Raw genomic sequence first — 24,340 nt, forward strand, 5'->3', positions numbered from 1 at the left:
CTACCAGTGCACCTGATTGTGCAGCTAAAAAAATCTCAAATTTGCATATATTATTGACACCTTTAATGGTACTCCTTAAAAATATAACTAACTCTGCACTTATACATATCTTTAAATAGCTACTATATAACTATCACGGGCCTATCCAGTATTTCCACGCTACATTTTTTGGGAAACTTCATAATGATTTAGGCCCTTAAGTTTCACTGACCAAATTATCTTTCAATACATTTGGCAAATAAACTTTTACTTTAAAGTAAAAAGATTCAGAAAAATAAACAAGGTGAGAAAAATATGTATCTAACAGTTTACTCTCTTTTGTAGATTTGTTATTTGCACATGTCCAGAAGGCATGCACATCGTAAGTATTTTTTGTTTTACTCAAGACCATAATAATCATTCTTCATTTGCTTTACTGATCAATTTTTTCTTCAGAAGGCTTTGGTCAACACATTATTACCTACCAAGCATTCAAATTGGAATATAAGCAAATCTTGTCTGTTAATGGAAGAACGCAACCCACTTCAGAAATGATTCATAAGCCCCGTTAGTGGAAGGTTTGTTATTTTCTGGTTTTCTGACTGTGAAAATTGCAAAATGGAAACAGAGTGGTGCACCTTTCATGTCTGACAGTAACAACAGAATCTAGCAGAGCAGACTAGGTGATCTATTACACTTGGAGAAATTTCCCCAAAGGTATAAAAAGGAAGTACAAAGTACTTGTGCTCTGAAAGTATTCTTTTCAGATGCATAAGACTACTGAGAATTCTCTGGTACTTCCACAGCTAGATACTCTTTCAGAAGATGCCCAAAGTACAACTAAAATCACTGTTCACTAAACTGGGATGTTAAGCAGCTACCACTTAACAGAACAGGAAATTAAAGTATCCATAAGGTTAAAATTACTCTCCTAAGTGATGCCAATCCCACAATGAAAGGACACAGTTGGAAATGACTACATTTTCCACCCCTTTCCCCACCAGAATGCTGCCTTGCCCCCTCAGCTATTTATGTCAAGGCATTTTCCCTGCAACATTTCTTTTTCTATCAAAACTAATTTTCTTTTCACATAGTTCTCTACACAAAATTAATTTTCAAGTATGAATGTTACTACAAGATAAGAAGAACTGGTAATGGTACATTAAACTAAAATCTCACTTAAAATGTGTGTGACTAACGAGATGCCTACAAAATATCTTAGGAGAATCCAACAATGTTCTTGTATTTACCTGTTGGGAATACCTCCAAGAAAATCTGTCATGTCTGGGAAAGAGTCACAAATTATTCTGCTTAATTCCTGCAATACCTAACAGTTGGCTGTAGCACGTTAAATCAAAAGGTTCACCGTGCCTCCAAACAGGGTTGAAAGTAGGTATCTAAGGAATAATGTAAGCACTGGGCAAGCACTAAACCACATTTTCCCAGAACTCTCAGGGACCACAGCAAACCATGCTTCCAGGGACTTTCTAAACCAGAGATTCAGTCTTTGCATTTAACGTCCCTTAACTGACCACAGTTCCATGAGTTTGTCCAAGTCTTCTATGAACCGATTTAAGCCTCCAGTATCCACAAGCCTCCAGCAAGGCCGCCTGCAGCTTAGTTACACACTGCATGAAAAAAAAACCCCTTCCTTTCGTAGTTTAAAATCTAAAATATCCTTGTTTCATTTGATACCCTTCAGCTTTCATACTGGGATGGTGAGTGATTATGTCATATTTACCTTCTCCATGCCATTTGTAATCTTCTGACTTGTACCACTGCCTCTCTAGGCCATTTCTTTCCAGGCAGAAGTGTCCTAGCATATTGATTGTGCTTCATAAAAAGCTATTCTGCTCACCCTTGTCTCCCCGTATTCTTCTTTTTTCCAATTCACAATACTTGTATCTCTGAATCTCAACATAACATTATTTTTCCTAGTGGAATTTTACACGCATATACATATATATATATGCATATAAAAAATGAGGCACAATGACTTCTCCCAGCTTACAGCAATATTATTAAAAGTGCGGCATTGACAAGACATTGGCAAGGCTTTCTCTTAAACTGTACTTAGAAACCATTTGATAAACTTCTGTTCTTCCTAGCCATTTTATATCTCGCGAGTTCAGACTAGATGCCAAGTAACATAATAGTGAAACTTTTCAGAGGTGGTAAGGGCTGTGCTAACTTGCCAGAAGTCATATCATGTTTACCTCCATAATGTGACTTTGTAATTCCACTCCCTATGATTTCTTGCTTGCATAGGAAAATTACATAAACCAACATGGAAGTAACAATATCTTAAAGTACTTCTGTAAACGGTGATTCATATACAGATTGTTGTACAGATTGCTTAATTTGAGGAGTGCCTCTCAAAAGATTAGAAGTTGATTTTCTTTACCTTCTGAAAGGATAACAGCTTTATTTTTATAACTTTTATATTCAATACAGATATAAAAGTGGTTATCATCACAGAAAATTTCTGAAATAGAAATTATGATTTAAAACAACAAAATTAGTAAAAATACAAAAACTCTAGAGAAAACCGCACAATTAGGTGTTTTAAATGATGGAATTAATGTAATGTAATTCAATTCAATGACTTATTTATGCAGAGCGAAGATGTTTTACATGCTCTCTAGCAAATAAGGAGTCATCAGAACAATGAACCATTCACAGAATTCTTCAGGATTGCTACTGAGTTGACTGAACCCACACAAACAGGATTTTCCACATATGGAAGGAATATATACACACTATGCTGAAGTTCTGCTTATGATTATCCTTGAGATTTTTAGATTGGATCCACAAAAATATCAAGACACAACACAACAAAGTAGAAAGATAGTGGTGTTGTCCACAAAGGCTGAAAGAAGTCACAGTGGAATGCACATACTCGCTTAAAAAAAAAAAAAAGGCAAACACACATGCCAAATAACATTTAATGAGTGGTTCTAGGAGCAAAAGAAGTTATAAATCCTAGTTTTTTCTGAGTGTGTTCCTCATATTTGATTATCTCTGGTATACAGGAAATTCAGTTATGTCCCCACTTAAATTGTTTGATGCCTGCTACATCATGAACATAGCTTATCCTTAAAAGGGCTCCTTTTTCTCTCTCCAGCTGCTAGCATTCACTACTGACAAACACATAGAACAAGCGTATAAAACTCATCTCCTAAGCAAGCCATAAGAAGTAAGGAAAAAAAGAAGGAAAAAAACCCAACCCCCTTCTCCCCACACTTGTTAGAGCCCAAGTGCTGCTACTTTTAGCAAAACACAAAATACTTCAAATTTCAATGACAGAAATGCCTGATTTGGAAATCTGCTTAACTATTACTACAGCTCTTAGATTTCTTTTTCTACATCACTATGACAATTCTTTAACAAACTGCCTTTTGAGTCACCTTACCGCCAAACGGTTGTAGTTCAGCACTTGTATTTCAGTTACAGCAGCTAATGCCAAGAACCATCCCAGAGGTCTGCGCCGGGAAATTACAAAACCTTCTCTTTTCAGATAAAGTTTGTAAAAATGCAGACAATATCATTATCCCACACATAGCCTTCTTTGCTTTCCCCTCCTGCTTTTTTGCAAATTATGCTAACATCAGATTCCTTGAGCAAATTCACCAGCTATTTGTCATATTCCTAATCCCTGCATACTAAATTAGCCTTTTCCCCCCACCTGCCTTCCTTAATTATTGAGGGGGTTAATTTTTCCTCCTCATTTTAAACTACTAAATGCCTCCAAACATTTTTATTCAGAGGAAACAATCTATGCAAGCTACAGCTAGGGAGGCCAGCTTCAGCATTCACGCTGAAAGTAGGCATGCACCCCGTGCTCTTGCAAAGGTGGCGCGCAAAACTGATTTTGCATCCACAGACCAAAACAGTAACATTTTCACCAGTGTTACAGAGTGAAGCCTACTGTTCTCTTCCAAGCTCCGCTGCTACTTTTGCCAAGCCTGCGGTAAGCCTCTGAAATGGTGTAAATGCAATCAGAGCAAACAGCCCGTGCAGCGGGCCCCCACCACAGCCCAGCAGCCCCCCAGCCCAGGGAGCAGAGTCTTTTCTACACCAGGCCAACTTCTGACCACACACAAAGTGCTTCGGGCTGGCTAGCAAGAAAGGACCCATATTACACCCAAGCCCGCAAGCCGCAATCACTTATGCTCAGACTTTGCACATGTCGTCCCCTCCTCTCCCACTCTGTCTGCTTAAGTTTTTCTTACGTACCAAGAGAACAGCACTGTGCTGTGTGCTTGTTCTAGTTTGGACCATGTGCAACGTTATCACTCTGAATGTGGCTGGATCTGCCGTTTGGGTTGTGTTTTTTACTGTTGCATTTTGTCAGGTTGGAAAGAACAATCTCTCATTGGCAGTGCTGCAAGTTAAAAACACCACTACAGTACATGAGCACAAGGAAAGTAAGGCAAACAAACCAAACTGATTTTTAAAAATGGTGCTAAATGCTCCAAATGATGTTTATTGCTGTAAGGTTGCCCTTACGCTCTACTTCAGCTCATCTGCCTCCCTCTGGTTTTGGGAGTTGTGAAATGTTAGGAAGTTGCATTCTCCTGCCCAAGTTCACCAACACCTCCCTGCTGATATCACCGCATAACATCTTTCCTAAAGACTATTTGCATTTCAAAAAGGAAGGCAATATTCATTGCCAGCAAGACTGTTCATATGTGATATTTACAATTAAGTTAGTATTAATGCCACTATTCTGAGTTACAAGAAACAGTAGTAGGCGATCACGTGGAATAACAGAAAACAGCTGTAAACTCCATGAGGATTGTAATACCGTGGAATTGAAGTAATTCCTTTTGGATTGTAAACATATTCTGAAAAATGTATTCATAACACCTTGGCTGAACAGGTTTGGTGATTACTAGCAACATCATGGATCTGATTAGCTGCTATCTACAAACGAGGTTACATTGAGTTTTACCTGAATTTATTATTCTATTGGCAAAAATTTGGCAATAGAACTTTGTAAAACATTCACCCTATAGGAGAGAGACAACGCAGTGCTGTCCTCTGCATAACATCTGAATGCCTTGTAGAGTTTACAAGGAAACTGCTCACTGGCCTATTTGATCTAAAGAATTCTTGGAAATTTAAGTAACAGAGGAATATGTCTACATATATAGGATGGATATGCGTATATACATTTGTATATAAAGAGTTTAACAATATCTAATGTATAAAAAAATAGACAATTCTTCAAACACTAGTCTCAATCTTCAGAAAAGCAAACAAGCATCCTCCTTTTTATGGGTGGTTTACAACATGATATATCACAGCAGTTTACCATGTAATTTTTAAGACACTCATTTCCATTTATGTTGTATCAGAAAATGAAGTACATAGTGAAACTGTAAATAAGCCAACTATATTTATATAATGTTGTAGTAATTTTTGCCAACAGCGTAAGTAGCAGTGGGATTTTTTGCCTAAAAATCTCACATAGAGACCTAGCAAAAACCCTAACCAGTAAGTGGAAATCCGATGCTGCCTCTGCCAGATCTGAATGATGTGCAGCAGGAGCTCCATCCTCCCCAGCCCACTGCTGGGGGACACTCAGGGAAGAAGGCGGCTCTGTAGGGCAGTTAAGAGCTGGAGCTGCTGCAAGACAGGAAAAGGGGAACGAATTATGTTATACAGGCACTACAGAGGGGAGCCCAGGCCATTGCAAGATGCCTAACGACATAGGTACCTAAGGGCAGAAATCTATACACAATAGGGTTTTCACTACTTCCACTGCTCATGGAATAAACATAAAAGCTTTAAAATGTATAAGAATAGAAAACAAAAAATGCAAACCTCCAGATTTTTTTTAATCATCTGTACTTAAAAAATTCTCACAGGTGACAGCAAATACCCCAGCTTGCTCCCCACTGCCTCATGAATTTACAGACACACGTTCATTTGTATATTATAACAAACCAGGGGTTGGTTAGCAGAGTATAATCTGTTAGGGTTGTCCCTCTGCCAGTTTCCAGTTTGCATTTAAAAGAATGAAGCCAGTGAAGATAAAGCTGTTAAAGACTGTTTGAAGCTTCAGCAAAGACAGACGTATACCAATAGCTGAATTTTTCTGTTTTCCAAACTGCATATGGGGCATAGGTCACAATAAAATATGAAAAGGTACATTTCACTTCTAATGAAATTGATAATTCCCTGCTCCTCAGCTGATGAAATATTATCCTCTTTCCAAGAAGACTTTCAGCAGCTGTATTCACACAGAAAGAAAAACCAGAGCATCTTTACAATTTACCTACAGTAGTTTGTAGATTAGTGAGTTTTACTTTGTCCTATGACAAGGCATTTATGTCTTATGAATGACTGACAGTAAACAGTTTATTTACCTGCCTCGTAATGCATTCTGGCTAATGATTAAAAGGGAAATTCTAATGGTCAAGTCCAGTAGCTGCTTTCTGTATAGTATCACCCTGATTCTTGGCACTCTATACATGTGTAATACAGGCCTTTGCTTCTTACTCATCACCCAGCTGCGCATACTAGTGATAACATCCTGAGAAACATACACACAGGACCCTTAATAGTGGAAATACTCAAGAAATACAAAGGCTGTGAAGCATTGAATACCTCTACACTTAAAGAGCTGCAAAATAGAACATATGGCTAAATATGGCAAAAATGAGTGACCCATTTTGATGTGTGCACACCTGTGCACATACCGACGGATTTGACTGGGTTATTGAGGTACCTGTTCTGTAATTTTTCAACATGATAAAGGGTACTGTAACTGATTATGATTTCCTGACAAAGTGCAACACTGGAATTATACACGCTCATGGACTATAGTATAATACATTGTTTCTAGTAAATTATTTGTTTACAGGGTGCACAGAAAGACAAAGCGGCTCTAGCAGTTTATAGTTTGTCTTATGAAGGAAGAAGCAGAAAGCGGAAAGAAAAAAAAAAAAAAACCCAAAAACCAACCCCGAGAATCACCTACTGGGAAAGCTCTAGGTACAGGATGTAAACCTAGGGTCTGCTCTTTTCAGAAGCAGTGAATTAGAAACAGCAGGCAAGTCTTGTGCAATTCAGTACCTGATTTTGCAATGTCTTGTAGCAACCTGAATTTTATCTGTAATTGCAAAGCAGACTTGCAGTCCCACAAGGAGAGTACAAAAGCTAGCTCTAGGGCATGAGGCCAGACAAAAGTAGAGTTTATCACAGAACCAGCGCCATTGGTCACACATAAACAGAGCATGCTGGACCCCTGTGTATTGATTAGAGACCTCCTACTGTCTCATACAAATATATAGGTGATTTTTGTCTATAAAACATTGCCAGTGGATTTACTGGTGGATTTACTTGAAATCTCAGAAAACAGAAACCATAAGAGCAAATATTTTTGTGTAATAGTTGGACTGCCTGGAACAGTTTGCAAACAACTCAGCTATTATAAAGGACAGACAAATGTAGCTGAAAACCATTCACACCTGCTACCATGAGCAGGTTGACTCTCTCTCTATATTTTTAAATGGAATATATTTGCCATATGTGCTAACATATACAATATGTTCTAAACTACTTGGAGTCTGACATACAAAAATCTGAGTCCCTATCAAAGGCAAAGACGACGAGAGTACAGGAAACAATGCAAACATTTTCCTGAACATGTAATATAAAATAGTAATTTATTCTACAGAAACTCTCCCAGTTGTTTTTTAGTGATGGAGAGGTCATCCAGTCCACTTCCCTGCCTACAGCCTGGTCAGCCTGAGAGATACTAGTCTAGGCATTCCTAAAGACTTCCACTGATCAATACTCTGTCTCCCCAAGCAACCTATTCCCATCCAGTGCTTCAATATTCTTGTAACTGGCAGGTTTTCCCCTTCTCGCCACACGTCTAATCTTAACCTGTTTTCCTGCAATTTAAACCTTATACTTTTGCCGTATTACTTGTGTCCCATAGATAACACAAAGGTCATTAGAAGGAAGCCAGTAGTATGCAAAATTTATAACCATTTCCATCTGCTCAGTCAGCCAGACCATTACGGAACACACTGAAAAGAGACAGGCGCAGGACAGACCTCCATGAAACCGAACGTAATGTGCTGTGTCAGTTTGAAAATGAACTACTGATAACTACTCTCTAAATACAGTTACTCAACAAGTTTTGCACGTAGTCAAATAGTTCTACCTTGCACATAACCTGCTTGCATGAGTCTCATGTAAGAATCAAAGCCTTCCTGAAATCAAAATGACATCCCTGATCCACAAGTAGTATTACTCTGTCTCTTAGAAAAATAGGTTTGGGGTTGTCAAAACCAAACCACGTCATACTATGTTAGCTGTTTTTCAAATCTTTGTTATCTTCAAGCTGCTTACAGATAGTTTGTATGATTATTTGTTCCAGCATTTTTTAATTTCAATTGACACGCTTCTAATTCCCCACCCCTTTTTGTCCCTTTTTAAAGCAAGGCAGTAAATATACATCTTCCTCTTTCAAGTCTGAATTGTCAGCCGTCCTGATAAAGGTAACCTGTCCTTTGTAGATAATTAGTAATAGTTCATAGGTTGAACAGTTTGAAAACATCTCACCTATTCTATTTTGTGGTTTGTGGTTTTCTTTCTAGCTGGGCTATGTTCTTCTGTAATCTTCTTTGTTGCTAGGTTTAATTAAGTTAGCTGACTGCAAAATGGCTGTTTTTAAGAAAGGGCATCTACCCAAGCATTGAACATTGTAGCTTTCCCAGTGCTATGAGTTTTTCTTCCCCAGTGAATAGCTGATCAACGCTCGGTGGATATTGTCTTCCTCCTGCTAACGTATGTACGGAATTATTTATTACCAAACAAAACCCCTCACAGGAAACATGAACAATGTACCTTGAACTTTCAGTTTTGCCCTCATTTTCACATTACTCTTTTACTTTCATATTCAGTAGTTGATCTACTTTTTTCAGGGAGTCTTCCTCCTAGCGTTTAACACATGAATGATGAGGAGCTCAGTTTCACTGAATTGGACATTTAATATACTGCTTTGAGACCTCGGTGTTCTTTCCAACTAATTCCCTTCTTTCATCATAGCTGTCTTCATGAGATCTTACCTACAAATTATCTGAGGTCACCAATATCTCCTTCTCCTCCTCTTCTAAACATCATCCATTTAAGATCATTTCAGAATCACCATCTCCAAAAGTTGTCTTTCATTTTCACAGCTGGTTCTTTCCAATCTGACTGAAGCAAATTTATGTTTTCCCACTAGCTATTTTCTCCTACTTGACATTAGAAATATGGTCACTGACAGAATCCTGCTTATATGAGGTTTTCCCAGCTGATGTTCAGCTCCTATTTGTTTTGTTAGTAAATTTTTCAACTATGTAGACATTATCATCTGAATTCTATGCCTTGGATAATTCCATTTGATAACTTAAAGAAGCTTAGCTTACTTGATCTTGCTGGTTTGGTAGAGTAAAACATTTGTATTTCAGGAAAGACATGATTTAGAGGTGTGGGAATCTCTCTTAGTTACTGACAACTACTATACTTTGCCAAAGCAGGTAAACTTCTAGATATACAAAATGGTCTAACAGGGTAGTTGGTAGGTAGTTTTACTTACAGTCCATAGAAGATAACACTTTTACCAACAAACCTTTAAATAGATATCACACATGTAAAACTATCACCCCATGTAGTGTGTACCTTTTATTCACAGGTTTTTCAGTGTCTTTAACTACTTTAATCTAGAACTACAAGCAAGCATATGATATATAAAGCAACTCCTAAACAAGCTACTTTTTTTAAGATACCAGTTCTACAAGTTATCCTGACAGATCTTTTAGAGCATTTAAAACAATCTTGACTGTGTGCTAATATTTCCAGTTCTGCTTGTTTACCCCATACCTTTTTTCCATTAGTATAGAGACACCCAAGGCATTTGATTATTACCTCACTTATCTTCCTTTTTGTCCGTCCCATGACCCTATATGAATAACCCCATTTCCTCTCTTCCTCCACCTCCAGTTTAGCTGTTGTCTAAATTGCTGTTATTTATATTTACCGCTGGGATTTGTCATCCACCAGGTGTTTAAAACCTCTCTTTTATTAAGGTAAAAAATCACTGCTTTTTTTTGTATTAAGCATCAATTAAATTCTCATTGTTTCCACAATTCGATCTCTTTCTTAAAAAAAAAAAAAAGGTAGGTGTCAAAGAAAGCACACTTTACATCAAATGCATGAGATGAAAGCATCAAATCAGACTTGCTGAAAACTACTATTAGTTGAGAGAATTACCTATACCTCACTTTATTTTCCATACCTGTAAAGTTAGAATAATAACTTACTTTGTAAATATTCAGAAGTCTGTGGTCAAAATGCAACATGTAGGAGTGGGGTACCACAATAAGAAAACTAACAAGTTTATATATGCAACAAAATGCATTGAAATTACAAAGTTAGTTTTAAATCATTTATGAAACCAATAGTATAGCAAAGCGAAATATAGTCTTTTCACCTTTCCTTATTAACTACCTGGTTCCTTGGCCACATAAAAACTAGTATTTATTTGTTAAACATAAAATATCTTCTTCTATGAGCAGTGTTATCTGAACAAATTAGTATACAACTGAATCAAAATTCTTGTAGCTTTACAGGCATTTTAATTTGTTGGTATCATTCTATGTTTTAGAGATAGAAGAAATCCATTCGTCCTGTCTTGATTTAGGCAGAGCATAAACACAACTGAAGAAACAGGTATTGCTTTCCATGTATACAATTGTATTTGTTGACATGAGAGAAATGCTAGCCACAAAAAAGAAACAAAAAAAAACCCAGATGAGACAGGTAGAAAACTGCACTGATGTGGCTTTTGTCAGTCTATATTCAAGTTTACTGTCCAGCCAGCCCTATATTCTATTATTCCATGACCATGTAACAAAAGACAACAGCATAATGCACGTGATACAAAATCCGTCACCTTTATTACTGCAGTTCAGTCTGACAATCCCCAAATTAATTAGATTCTTCCTATGTATTTGATTCCAAAGGAAAAAAACCCAAAACATTACTGATTGGGAAGCACAAAGAAGAGTTGCTGTAGTGGCTGTTTCTTCAGAACAGGGGGTTCTTGAGTCGCCTGCCTGAAGGAACCAGGATAAACTATATACATTTTCAAATCTTGATCATTCCCTAACCAAGTTGCTCTATACCTGCATTTCTCATTTCTTGCACATCATCATAAAGCACCCCACACTTCAACTGTTGAACTGATTGCAGGATTACACTGTCCAGCCTCATTTTCAGAAAATCCTCTGCACAAATACCAGATGAAAAGCTGTTAAGATTTTTACCTTACTAGTCAAGCACTTAAGACAGTGTTCCTCCTGTGTTTGCGTTACCACATATCTTTTTCCATCTTATTTTCTCAAGTAAAAGGGTCTATCCTAATCTTTAATTGCACTGTCTTAGTTGAAGAGGCAACAGATGGAACAGCTTTCGTGTGTCCCATTCAAAATCATTCTCCCATAGTCTCCAAAGAAGAATCCACAGCATATGTTCCTCATGCATCACTCTGGGCCCATATTAGTTACCTTGTGGTTTGGTTGGGTTTTTTTCCCTCCCCCGGCCCCAAGCAGATACTGTTTCTCTTAGTTTGACTGTAAAACTCCTATTGATCCTTTCTGTATCTTCTCTGTAATTTACTTTAAAAAACATTGTTAGGTTAGCACCATGTGAACCTGATTCTATTATCTTACTGCAGTGATGCATTTAGCTTTGGAATTGATTCTATAGCTTTATATTTAGTAAGATCTATTTTTAGCCTTAACTACAATAGAACAAGTGACAGGAACTACATCCTTCCCTTTTTTCTCCCCAGAACAATTTATACACAAGATGTTTACTGTGGATGGCAACTTTATCATAATTTGGAAAGAGGTACTAAGGAAAAAATGTATACCCAAAGTCATAAAATCGAACTTAATGTGAATGTGCGGTCCCTGCCACAAATCTTCTGGGGAGAAAAAAAAAATCTTTTTTCTTTATTTTTTTAACGAGAAAGTAAGTGGAACGAAGCTGCAGCAAAGGAAGCGGCAACATTCTTCAATACAAAATAAAGCAACTGAAACCAAACTGATGCATACAATAGTCAATGGAATGCAGTAAAAGTTTGGAAAGTTTATCAAAGTGTTTCTATACTAGTCAAAACTAACGTGTGTTAGTACCATTGCCATCACGTACACCAGTGTAACAGTGAGGCAACATGACAGAAGAGTTCCTAACATTCTTCTTCAGCTCTTTGTGTGGTTGACTACTTAAGTTTCCATCTGTTAGAGAAGGCAGAGTTGACACTCCTTTGCTAATTTAAGGCAATTTAAAATCATATAGGACACAATTTCATATTGCAGATCAGCTGCACTTTACCTACAAACTGAGCTTTTTCCCAATGTCCTGTTGAACTCTGCTTCATGAAGTGTAGAAAAAGGCTAGACAGCTTAGTGATTGTATCATGCTCACCATCAGTGCAGGAGAGCTAATGTAGTTAAACCAAGATTTGTTGATTAACTGCTTTAAGATGGAAATCATGCTGTAATTGCATTCTTAACAGTTCTTCCTCACAAGATTCATTTATATCTGCCTGTTACTGTCATCTTTGTATGGCTGCTATTTTCTTTAACCAACCTGAACAGTTTTCTGTTTCTTCCAGGACAATTCCATGATTTTTCAAAGAACCTTAAATAAGATGCTGCCATGACCCTTCCTCTTAATCTCTTTTGGCTGCTAAGATATCACAGATCCGTAGCACACAAGCTTGCATCTGTGCAGCCAGATGCTCACCTCCCCTTCTTCACACACGCACCAGCATTACCAATTCTTATTAGTATGTGACAAAGGAAAAAAACTGAGGAAAAGACGTCACTGATGAGCCAAGGACCAAAAGTCCACTCATGTATGGTCCTTTATTCCCAACCTTCCTCCCACTCCCATCAATTTAAACAACAGCATCCAAAACTGAGCCAAGAATTTTGATTATCCTCTACCAACAACAAAGACTTTTTGGTCCTTGCTGTGTGTGAAGGTATCTGCAAACATGCAACACAGAGAAGGCTTTGGTTGCAATTGTTTTGCCCCTTTTACTTTATCAGCTATGTAAATTTCCCCATTTGCCTTCTTTTCTTGATCTCATTTTCAGTTCTTCTTTCATGCTATCCCCTAACATTTTGATGTCATCAGGTGCACCAGGAACATACACACCTACATTCTTTGCAGCACCTCCTCTGCAATACCTTTGAACACCTATACAACTCAAGCCTTATTTCAACATATTTTCTTAATTTTTTTCATCACACTTTTTTCTTTTTGAGCAGTACTTCTACAATCATGAAATGTTTCTGCATTAACTATTCAAAACATTCCTGCTTCTAGACAAAGATAGAAGATTTCTCACCATTGCCAGTGTATCCTACACATCAATACGTGGAAGAAACTGAAACCTCCTCAATGTATTGCTTCACTAACACTTTCAGTAGGCGATATTTCAATACTATCTTTTCCTGGTATATTAGACACACTAAGTCCTTTCTACTTCACAATCTGGTAAATCCTTTTCATTTTTTTCATTAAAAAGGAAGAAAAGAAACTTAAACCCTTGCACAAGCTATGAACATGTGCATAGAAAACTGGAGGGAAGGGAAATAATTAACAAGTGAGAATTGCTATGAAGGTCCATCTAACTAAACAGCTTATAGGAAAACCTGTAAGATTTAAGTCTGAGCCACCTAGATTAAAGGCAAAATGTTAATGCCTATAGAAGACAAAAAGGTCTATGTAAGTTGTCATTATTAAAATGCCTTAGGGAAACTTTCTTATGGTAATTTAAACTGAAAAGGTTAAAACCTTAGATGGTATTATGTTCAGCCTGTATGCAGTGGTTCCATACAATGAAAGATGAACATACAACTTGCTCTTGCAGAAACACTAACTGTTGCTATGTGACCTGTTAACTCCACAGATTTAAGGGAAAAGCCTAAAGAGAAACATGCCACAAAGTACTTAAGCTTCAGGCAATGCTCAACTTTCTAATCGTCTAGAGAGCACCAGAACACAGTGTTCTCTATGAAATCCAGTGTCTAAAGCATCAGTTACGCATTACATGTACATACTAGGAATTAAAAGCTCCATCAGAGTCAAGATGCTCTCACAAGAGCAAGTTTATGAAATACTGATCTACCTTCTGCAACTTTACTTTCACTGAGCTGAAAATACAAGCAGAGTTGGTAGATTTTTTTTAACCTATTGTGCATGCTCTTAGAAAAATAGTTTCTCGTCTCACCCATGAATTGGTCTGATTTTCAGTTGGTGTCCCGCTTCTGTCATTTTTTAGTATAAAATAAAACATGTTACTGAATAATTAAAATGTAGACAAAGGTTGTATTTATTATAAGTGTCTATAATATACATGACAAATATGTAAATACTTATAAATTAACAGACTCATACCACACAAAAGTGAAAGTCATCACAGAAACTGTATTCATAATTACTTGAACTGTTGTAACTAGTAGGCTACGCTGAAGACAAGTAGCATTTTACCACACATTTAGCATTAATACACTGTAGTTGTTCACATCTTCACAGTACACCACCACATGGGAGACAGTATTAAGGTTCAATATGATACATTTTTTTGTATTGTTCCTTACTTTTTTCAAACAGTTTTGTTCACTATTTTTCTTCATTAGATCTCAAAACATCATTTGATCTTGAAGATATCAGCTTACATGTAGCTGCTTCCTATGAAGAGTCATAAAACGCTTTCTGCTGTTTCTGCTATTTTTATTATTTTACGTCTCTCACTACACAAAGTGTAAGCCTCCATAGTATGAAGATCAATCTACTAGGGAGCTAAAGGCTGTAAAACTGTACAGTCTTCATGATGAAATCCACAGGACTAAACTTTTTTTTAAACTAAAAAGTACCTCAGCCACTTGATGGTGAAGCTATGTATTTTTGACATGTTTTCTTCACCAGAAATGAGATAGTAAAATCAACTTGTAATTATACCATTATGATTGAGTACATTGTACTGTCAGTGATAAAGAGAGGCACATGCTCCTTATGTTTTGGCATGACTATGTTTGACAGTCTTAAGTTTTTCAAAAAGCAGATAGAATTAAATCCTTTCATGAATCTAGCCTTGTATCACACAGAATTGAGAGCTTGTCATTCAACACCTAACTTCTGTGGAGTCTCAAACTGAGACTAGAAACAGGCAGAAGACTACATGGGAGAGATCAGTGAAAACCTCCCTTGCTAGAGCACTGCTTGCACTTCTCCTTTGGCACGCTGTAGATGCTGAGATCTTGAACAACCCATCGATGCACCGCAGGAAGTCTACAAAAAGGCACCTAACACAAAACAACTTGCTTTTAACTGAAATGAGCTTGCTTTTAACTGAAAATTGTTATGGCTCCTACTAAAAAGCAGAATTCAATCTTGTACCAGATCAAGCTCCTCTGGGCTAGGATCCAACTAGCTTCAGGACTCTAGTCAAGCATAAGTGAAAGATGTAGGAATGGACAAAATTCTGGGAGAGTAGAGAGTAAGAATGTTGCATATTTACACATCTAAAATGCTGCTAAGAAAAATTCCCTTTAGATACAGAAAACTTTATTTATTTAGGGAATTTTTTAATATCACATTCTTAGGTGTGACCTTTGAGGAAAGACTAACAAGTTGGAATTCTTTAATGTAAAGATGAGATGAATGAGAATAAAGCAGTACTCAAATACGTAAAAGGCTGTCCCAAAAAGGGAAGAAAGAACCTATTCTCAGTGCCTCTGGAGAACACCATAAGTAGTAACAAGTTTAGATTATAGCAAGAAAAGAACTCAGGTTAGACATATGGAAATTTTTTTCCAGTAAGAATTGTGAAGCATAAGAGCAGATGAAGCAAGCATCTCTCAGAAACAGACTTCATTTCTTCTGCCTGGGGAAGGAGATGGTGGACTTGATTTTCTGGGGTCCCCTTCCAACCTTCTCTCTCGAGGTTGAAATCAGTCACTTGCACATTTGAACTTTACATGTGGTAAATGAATAAACACACTGGAAGTTTAACAACTTTCTTCTTTAAAGGGTCTTGTAAATTAATTCATTATGCATTCAGATCTTTCTTCACATGAAACGGGATACAGTTAGTCCTGGCTTTGTTTCTACCATTTATAGCTCTGTGAAATTAGAGAGTCTGACAAGATCTATGTTCACACCCTCCTTGTAACCATTGCAAAGCTACAGCTACCAAGACTGTACTGGAGCTTCAAAAGCAGAGGGAAAGGCTGTGTAGCAACCCTTTCCAGAAGAAAAGAGATTAGAGAAAAAGATGTAGATTACTTCCAGTCAGTCTTTGAGACCTGGGTGAGAAAAGTCAAGGCATTTCTTTTCTATAAAAAGATTAATACTGAATTACTAATTTTATAGAATAAATTGATAGAAATCCCAGCAGATTTTAAGTTTCCAGTAGCCCAAGTTCAGGCATCTGTAACTGCCTCCAATGTGCTGCCTCTCAGTGCATCTTTTATTTCAATCCCTCCTAAACTCATGGTAAAAACAGGCTTTTTCTAAATGCATTTCATTTTAAAAAAATAAATATAAAAGCAAGAGAAAAGCAGCCCAAATATTGCATGCTACCACCTCATGCCCACCACAGCAAAATCAATACTGCTTATTTTCACAGCAGTCATGGAACTCTGGGTGCTGTGAACAGCAGCAGAAGCATGTACTGTGGTTAATTCACTAGTAAGGAAAACTCGAAAGTTTGTAGGGTAAAGTATTAAAGACTAACCCCATGAAAGTCACGATACTCTAATTAATCTCTGGCCTCTAATTAATCTCTGGCCTCAGCCATTAAAGTGGATTTGAAACTTTGTTAGCTAAAGACAATGAAAAAGTAGAGTTAAAAGAGGGACCAAAAAAAAAAAAAGGAAAGAAGTGGAGCTAGCATTCACTTTATCAGATTTACTCCAAAAACCACTTAAGTTTTTGCAGTTAAGAATAAGCTACTCCAAAACAGCGAAAAGCTTGCTAATTAATTGTTCAATAAAGCCAATTTTAATTATATTACTGGCTTCAGAGATCATACATGTTTTAAAAAGAACTGATTCCTCACACTTCATCTGATATCATATACTACTGAATTTCCAAACTTGTTCCTTCTTCTATACTAAATAAATGGCAAGAAAAATGGCATTTCAGTACTGCAGATTTAAAGTCCCCAGACAACAGTCAGAGAACACTTGCTGAACAAACCTGTGTTTTTCTACATTGTCAGACAAACAATCCAGAACTTGAAATAAAACTTGTTTCCCCTTACCATTTAGGTAAGGCTAAAAGCTCTCTCAGCCACCTGCAATTTGCAACTTTCTGATGATACATCACTTTTGAAGGAAACAGGGAAGAAAAAAGAAAAAATAAATTAGTATCATGGAAAGCCAATACAGGTGAAGGGCTGGGGGGGAAGGAAATGCTTGTTAGCATGGGATGACAATCCCAGTCTTTTCACTCTGAATTCTGCTATTTATGAAATTTCCATCATGCTTCCAAACATGAAACACCAGAAGCTTGATCCTTTGGAGTTCTCCAAACACGTAACTTTACACAGATAACAGCTATTGGCAGAAGATTTGTTGTACTTTAACGCTGTCCAAACGAATGACTCATACAAGAAAGCTTTCAATTTTAATCAACATAAACCCCTGCTTCAAACTTGCAGTCAGCATAAAACCTCACATGACCCCTCACACTTTTTACAATCAAGTCTACAGATATTTGCATATTTAGAGAGCTATAAAATGGCTTTATTTTTTTTATCACTTAATATTATTGGTCACATTCCATTGCAATGCAAATCTGTTGTGAACACAGACACATAGGAACTATACCATAGATACTTAGTACAGCTTCACACCGCACTAGGGTGTGGAGAAACTGCAACATCCAACAATTCTTTATTGCCTTTATTTTAACGTTTTGGTGTGGATGCCTCTTGTCACCTGTCCAGCTTAGTTAATTCTCTGGGATTTCGCTTTTCAAATATGAGTAGCAGAGATCAGGAGTTCAAAATAGAAGAAAAGCTGTGATTGTCTGGGAACCTGCAAAAGGAACCATGATGCTGAATTTAGCACCAGTGTGCACAGAAAAGAAATAAATCTGGTGCCCTTTCTGAAAAAAGGATACTTAAGTTCTGGGGCAGAGTTTTCACTATATTTGCTTTTGTTAAAAAAGATGTAACATCAGCATGAGAAAACTTCTATAAAGTTCTTACACTGTCACAAATTCGTTCAGCAGTTGTGGGGGGGGGTTTAAAAAAATTTTTCTTTTCTTGGGTCCCTACTGATCAGGGACAGCTACTTGCATGGACCACAATTTCAGCACTGGAAATAAGTGGAAATCTGAATTCATAGCTTCATTTTCTCCCCCAATAAAAATCTCTTTCATCAGAGCATTGTACAGTAATTGTATTAGAAATACTTCAGTAATAATGTTTTAGGACACTTCATAAGTAAAAAACATCATTGAATCAAATTCAACATGTGAGAAATAAGTATGTGAAAAGTCTCACAAGATTTAAAGTTTCTTGAAAATACATGCAGAAGACAGGAAGAAACTTCATCTGTGAGTAACAGCAAAGCAGCACCATCTGCACCAGCCTGCTGGGAGATGTGGAAATTCAGCATTTTTGTTTGATTTATTAACTTCAGCAATTTATTAATTTCAAATTTTGCTTTAAGTTTGTACTAGACCAATGCACACTAAAGGTGAGTTTAGTGCAAGCTTAAAAACACCACATTATTTAACACACATGTTCTATCTCTAAATTCTCTGAAACTGACTCAGGAGCTCTGGTCACGGATGTCTTTCAGAGCAATGGCTGCAAAAGAAATCAACTCTGCAGAGTAAACTAGGCCTACACTTCTAGTAACGTCCATTTTCTGGGCTGTGAATTAACCAAGCTCGGCCTTCCACGCACTAATCCTAACTGTAGCACAAAACGTGGGAATTAGGTAGCTTCCTCTACTGTGTGAAGGTGTTTAATGTCATCTCCTTTGTCTGAAAAAGGTAAACCAGGATCATAAGATTAAAAGTATTTTTATAGCCTAGTTTGCACAAACTTCAGTATTATTCATGGTTTACATTAGAGTTCCTCTGTGTCTTCGTGGCCTTGGATAACTGATAGCTGCCTGCATTCCAAACAATCACTGGAAGTATAAACTTGCTGCAGCAAAACCAAAAATCAACCCCCATTCACAACCTTAAAGACTGTATTGCAAAATTTGGGTTATTCTGATTCCGACTTTTCTATTTAAATAGGGAAGAACAGCCTAACAGACCTTTCCAATTCTTTCAGTTTAACACATAATTTCTTCCTACTTTTGGAGTCTTTATACTTTCTGCTTCACTTTCACCTAAAATTTGAATGTGAGGCTTCAGCATTCTCCCTTAAGGCTGCTTTCTACTCCAGTACTGCATGCATGAGAAGAGTGCCTCGGCAGCAGTGCTCTAAGCAGCAGTTCTTTCTCTCAGCTGCCAGTGCAGCAACAAATGTTTGCTAAATACATTTGTATAGTTCAGCCCTTCCAGCTCTTCAAATCTGCAGGATCTGCCCCTGAAAGAACTTTTAGGGCCATGTTAAGATTATAAATACATGAGAAATTTTTAAGAGAAGACATTCAAACAGGAGGAGAAAAGTCTTAACTCTCCAGGTCATCACTTGTACACATATCTCTATGACCATCAGGGTTGCTGAAAACCTATTTAAAAAATGTTCTTCAGAAAAAGATTCACTAATGAATTTTATATTGTTTATAAACTGGTACATTACAAAGCATTAAAAAGTTTTTCTTTCTTACTATTTCTAGGACAATCAGCACAAAAATAGAATGGTGTAATCTTGTTTAGCACTTATGAAGAGAAGTCTTTCCATTTTAGGCCATGAATACATAGCTGGGTCTGGAGCAGCCGTGCAAAGCAGAGCAAAAATTTGACAGTGTCTTTAAAGAAAGACCTTTCCCCTCTTCTACTGAATAGATTAAAATAAGGTAAAAATCAATGGAGCACTGAGACGAGAGCTTTATGCTAGTTTGCTGCCTTTACTCAACACAAAAAGCAATCAGCTGACTGTTAAGTCTTCCTAGAACTCATTTCACATTACAACAAATTTCACTTAAGAGAAAGCGTATATAAACACCCCAGGCCAGAATACTGAAGTGTTCAGTAATAAGTCTTAGAAACCATGAAAAAATACTAACTTATATTTTTGTTAAACATTTCTTGCATGCTTTATATTTGTTAATCAAACTTTTGTTAATATGATTGAGGTATTTGATGGTGGGAAGGGGGTTGCCAAGTTCCTCTCATTTGTGGGCAGTGATTGTGTCATACAGGCAGCAGAACAAGCTCACGGTACTGCTGTCAACAGTCATCTCCTGGTCCCCTGCCACAGTGCTGAAAACTTATATTCCCAGTACAGCACCTTGTCTCTAACACCTCATCTCCCTTAAATCTGAAACATGAGAATGAAGACTATCCACCACAGCTGCTTTTGAGAGACGGAGATCAGAGTAGGTGGGCTGCAAGGGAATACGTGAATGGCAAAAAAAAAAACCAAAATCAAAAGAACTCCTTGACTGACGTTGTTGTACTACATAAGTATTTTTACCGTAATACTAAGAGTTCACAATCACTGCTGCAAAACTTGAGAAGGGAAAGACTAGTACCAGATGCTGGGTCATATTTTATTTTTCCAACACAAAACCAAGAGCCCCCTATATTGACCTGAATTCTCAAACAGCTCATCATTAAACGCTGAGTTCATAAAAAGAGGTCTTATCTAAAAAGCCAAGTCTGACTCACAACTATCTTTTATATTTCTATATTGCACTCTTGTCTAAAGACATTTACCTAACTCCTGTTCTTTGGAGTGAAGCAATCAAGTTTATAACAAGAGGAAGGATTTCAGCTCTTAGGGAGAACATGCCTGTGCTAAATGAGTAAGATTTCCTTGTAATAGCCTTTTAAACATAAACGGACTCTTACTCACCAGATTAATCCACTTCTGTGATTTTAAAAGACTGCCTAAAGGTAGATGGCCAGTCTGCTATTCCATTTATAGACACTTAATTTCATCCAGTTTTTAGTCATTAGAAGTTGAGAGGGTTTAATCCTTCTGAAATTAGGACCTTAATAACTGCTAGAAGTTGCATCTTCACTTAGCAACACACAAAAAAAATCCAGAATTAGTCTTCGTTTAGACTATTTGTTTTAAGACACTACTCTGAGAACAATGTAGACATGCATCCTGTTTATTCAGCGGGCAAGGACGTAACAGCCACCAGAACTGGAAGGCTCTTTTACACCACCATGACAATATGAGCAAGCACTACAGTTCAATCCCAGCACTTGTTTACCCAGTCTTGGTAGTCAGGATAAAGAAAAAAAAAAAAAAAGACAAAAAAAGACACAGGAATTTTTATACTGCAAACATCATCCAATAAACCCTTAAGCACCACAAAAAGTTACATTACTACACAGTACTAAAGAACTTCAATTTAACTAATATTCCAGGCAAGCTTTATACTGGCAACACAATCAATTGAAGCTCTGTTGCTAGAGACAAGCCTTATCCTTTCTGAATTTTCTTTCTCTGTGACCCAAAGGAATAAAGAGCAATAGACACATGCTTGTGAAGGTTGTGTTCAAGATAGCACATTGTTCTAAGTGATCTATGGATACACGCTCCTACATAGACATTAGTATCCTTATCGAAACAAAATTCCCAGCGACATACTGAAGAGACTTTGGTTTGTTAAGAAACACTAAGTAAAAAAATAAATGTTTTCATTCAGCTTAAACAACTGACAAACCTTGCAAGGGGCAGGGTGACCCATCTTGATAAATTTCTGATTTGCTCAACACTTTGGAGTACTTATTTTCTAAGTAGCAATAAAGATCTGACATAATCTGTCCATGTTGTGAGAAGTAACATAAGGAGTTAATTGACATTTTCCTACCACATATTTTTAGACAAACATAAAACTGATGTGCTGGATCAGACCCAGAGATCCATTAGTCCAGTTTCCTCTTAGACAGAGCATGATATTGGAAGCTTTTGTGAGGGTCCTATAAGGTCTGTTTCAGATCTCTGAACGACAACTGCCATTATGGCACATGGAGGCTACTGACTAGTCTTCCACTCTGAAGTCAATTACTTTAAAGTCTTTCCAAAACACTAGTTACAACTGAGGGTATTAATATACAAATGTAAATAAATGCACTATTAATAATAACTTTTGTTTAAAAAGTAAATATTTATTTATGTCTGCTATAAGGACAACCTTAGATTTTTCCAGGGTAGGTCTGCAAGCTCTGACAAAGATAACAAGGCATGAAACAAACATGCTTTAAACTGTCTGCATCGTAGACTCTTTGGCAGGAAGACCTAAACGGAAGCCAGCATTTTTTTTATTTGGGTTTTATTACTGATAGAGGGTTTTTTATTTTGTTTTTACCTTTTAAATGCTTCAGCAGGGTTCCTCTCACATTCCCCGGGTTGCAAGAGACTTTGAATAGCAGGATCTCTTAGTTTGTCCTCATATCCCTGGATCAGTCCACCACGGCAGATTTGTGTAACTAAACCTCTAATAAACCCTCCAACACACAGCGTGTCAGAGTCTTGGGCCCTGCAGAAGTGGAAGGCTAGAGCCTGACGATGTAAGCCTCTTTGTAGGTTTGCAGGTGAGCTTGGCCACAGTAACTCAGTACAGAGGGCTGTCTTCCCACTGCCGGGCCCTCCTACCAACAATACACCCCAGGCAGCTCCTTTCCCAGAGACAACACCGGTATTATTCCCAGAATTCGCTACAAGAGATGGTTTGTTGGCAGCACTGCTGCTGCAGTTAGCTTTCTCCTGGAGGCAGTGCTGAAGCTTGTGGAAAACCCACTCCCTACAGTAAAACTGCTTTCCCTGCAGCAAGCTGGTTTGAGCCATTTTACAGAGCTTCTTCTCTTGGATTTGTCATAAGCAGCAGTACACCTTCAACATCTCAGAGTAGGGAGATATGCATTCATCTTGCACAGAAAAGTCTTCTGCACAGAACTTGACAGAGGTTACGGTAATCAGTTAACCTTTCTTGTAAAACTTAACAGCCTCTTCTCAGGAAGGGTGTCACTCCATTTGTATGCTTTATTACGATTAGCATAACACTATCACAGTTCAGCTGACATCATGAAGCGGCGCCTGATAACAACGCTCAACAATACTTCTCGTATGGCTCAAAAGTTCATACAGCTCCATGGCTGCATCTGTAGTTTACGCAGTTGTGCGTGTTCCCAGTATACAGGGGAGACAATACATCTGGAAAAACTGAGGGAAAGCCAGCTTCTCAGTGTATACTAAATGCCTTTCAACTCTAGGCATTAATCTCTTTGGATATACATCCAGAAAGAGCTGTCCGTAATAAAGTGTTCCTTCTGGGAATTTTATTGAAAAAGCAATTTTTCTTCAGAGCACTATATACATACCACAAATGTGGATAAGTACCACTTGTTAAGAAACAGTCGCTTTGGACAGCGAGCTTTGCAGACTTCATGCATCTGGGCGAGTGTCTGAGAAGTGCTTCAGATTATAGTTTCTTATGCAGTATAGAGAGGAGGAAAAAAAAATGTTTACAGCTTCTTATTTCAAGGGATTTGTAAGTGTCTTCTTCAGGAACTTGGATTCTTACTGAACCTGTTCTCAGGTATCTCAATCGCAAGATGTCAGAAGAGACAACATCTTCCCCTAGAGCTCTGAAATAAAGAAGAGAGCACTTTTAACCCTACATGCAAGTCACAATTCAGTCAACTGCAAATGCAGACAACAAAGAGTAAAGTCAAGGGCTCTTATTCTTTATTTGTGCTCATACTATTAACTCAAATTAATATAAAAAGCCGCTTTAAAGAAATTTGTTGTTACAAGGTACGATTAGCCACATATAAAAAACTATCACAAAATCCAGTAAGAAAATATGACAGTGGCCTCAAAACCACAGGAGCAGTAAGTCTTGTGTTTTCTCCTGAGGAGAACCGAATATACCCTTTCATCTTAGAAACACTCTCCCTAGCAAGGCTTCATCACCGAATTCTCTCTTCACCCAATTTTCCTACTGCCGGCTACGGGTTGTTTGGGGTTTTTTTAAGTTTATTTCACACGAGAGAGCTGCCGACGGCTCTTTGCACACTTCTTTGTTCACGCTCGCCGGCAGCAGGGCGCCCGGCAGACTCCGGGGTCACGGTTTAACACCCCCGCCGCCGCCGCCCGCCCCCTCGCTGCCCTTGTCACCGCTCCGTT

The 24,340-nt window shown here is 37.6% G+C and overlaps 1 protein-coding gene across 1 annotated transcript in view; it reads right to left on the minus strand.

Annotated features, from left to right (window-relative positions):
* Nucleotides 1-24,340, minus strand: part of ANKRD50 (ankyrin repeat domain containing 50) — a 43,257-nt gene that overhangs the window by 18,236 nt on the left and 681 nt on the right. The window contains exon 2 of the mRNA XM_074867269.1: nt 22,521-23,799. Within this exon, the coding sequence (XP_074723370.1) occupies nt 22,521-22,999 (479 nt within the window). The 5' untranslated portion in view covers nt 23,000-23,799. The remainder of the gene's footprint in view (nt 1-22,520; nt 23,800-24,340) is intronic.

Source organism: Strix uralensis, chromosome 4 (assembly GCF_047716275.1).
Source record: "Strix uralensis isolate ZFMK-TIS-50842 chromosome 4, bStrUra1, whole genome shotgun sequence".
In the NCBI taxonomy this organism is placed as follows: Eukaryota; Metazoa; Chordata; class Aves; order Strigiformes; family Strigidae; genus Strix; species Strix uralensis.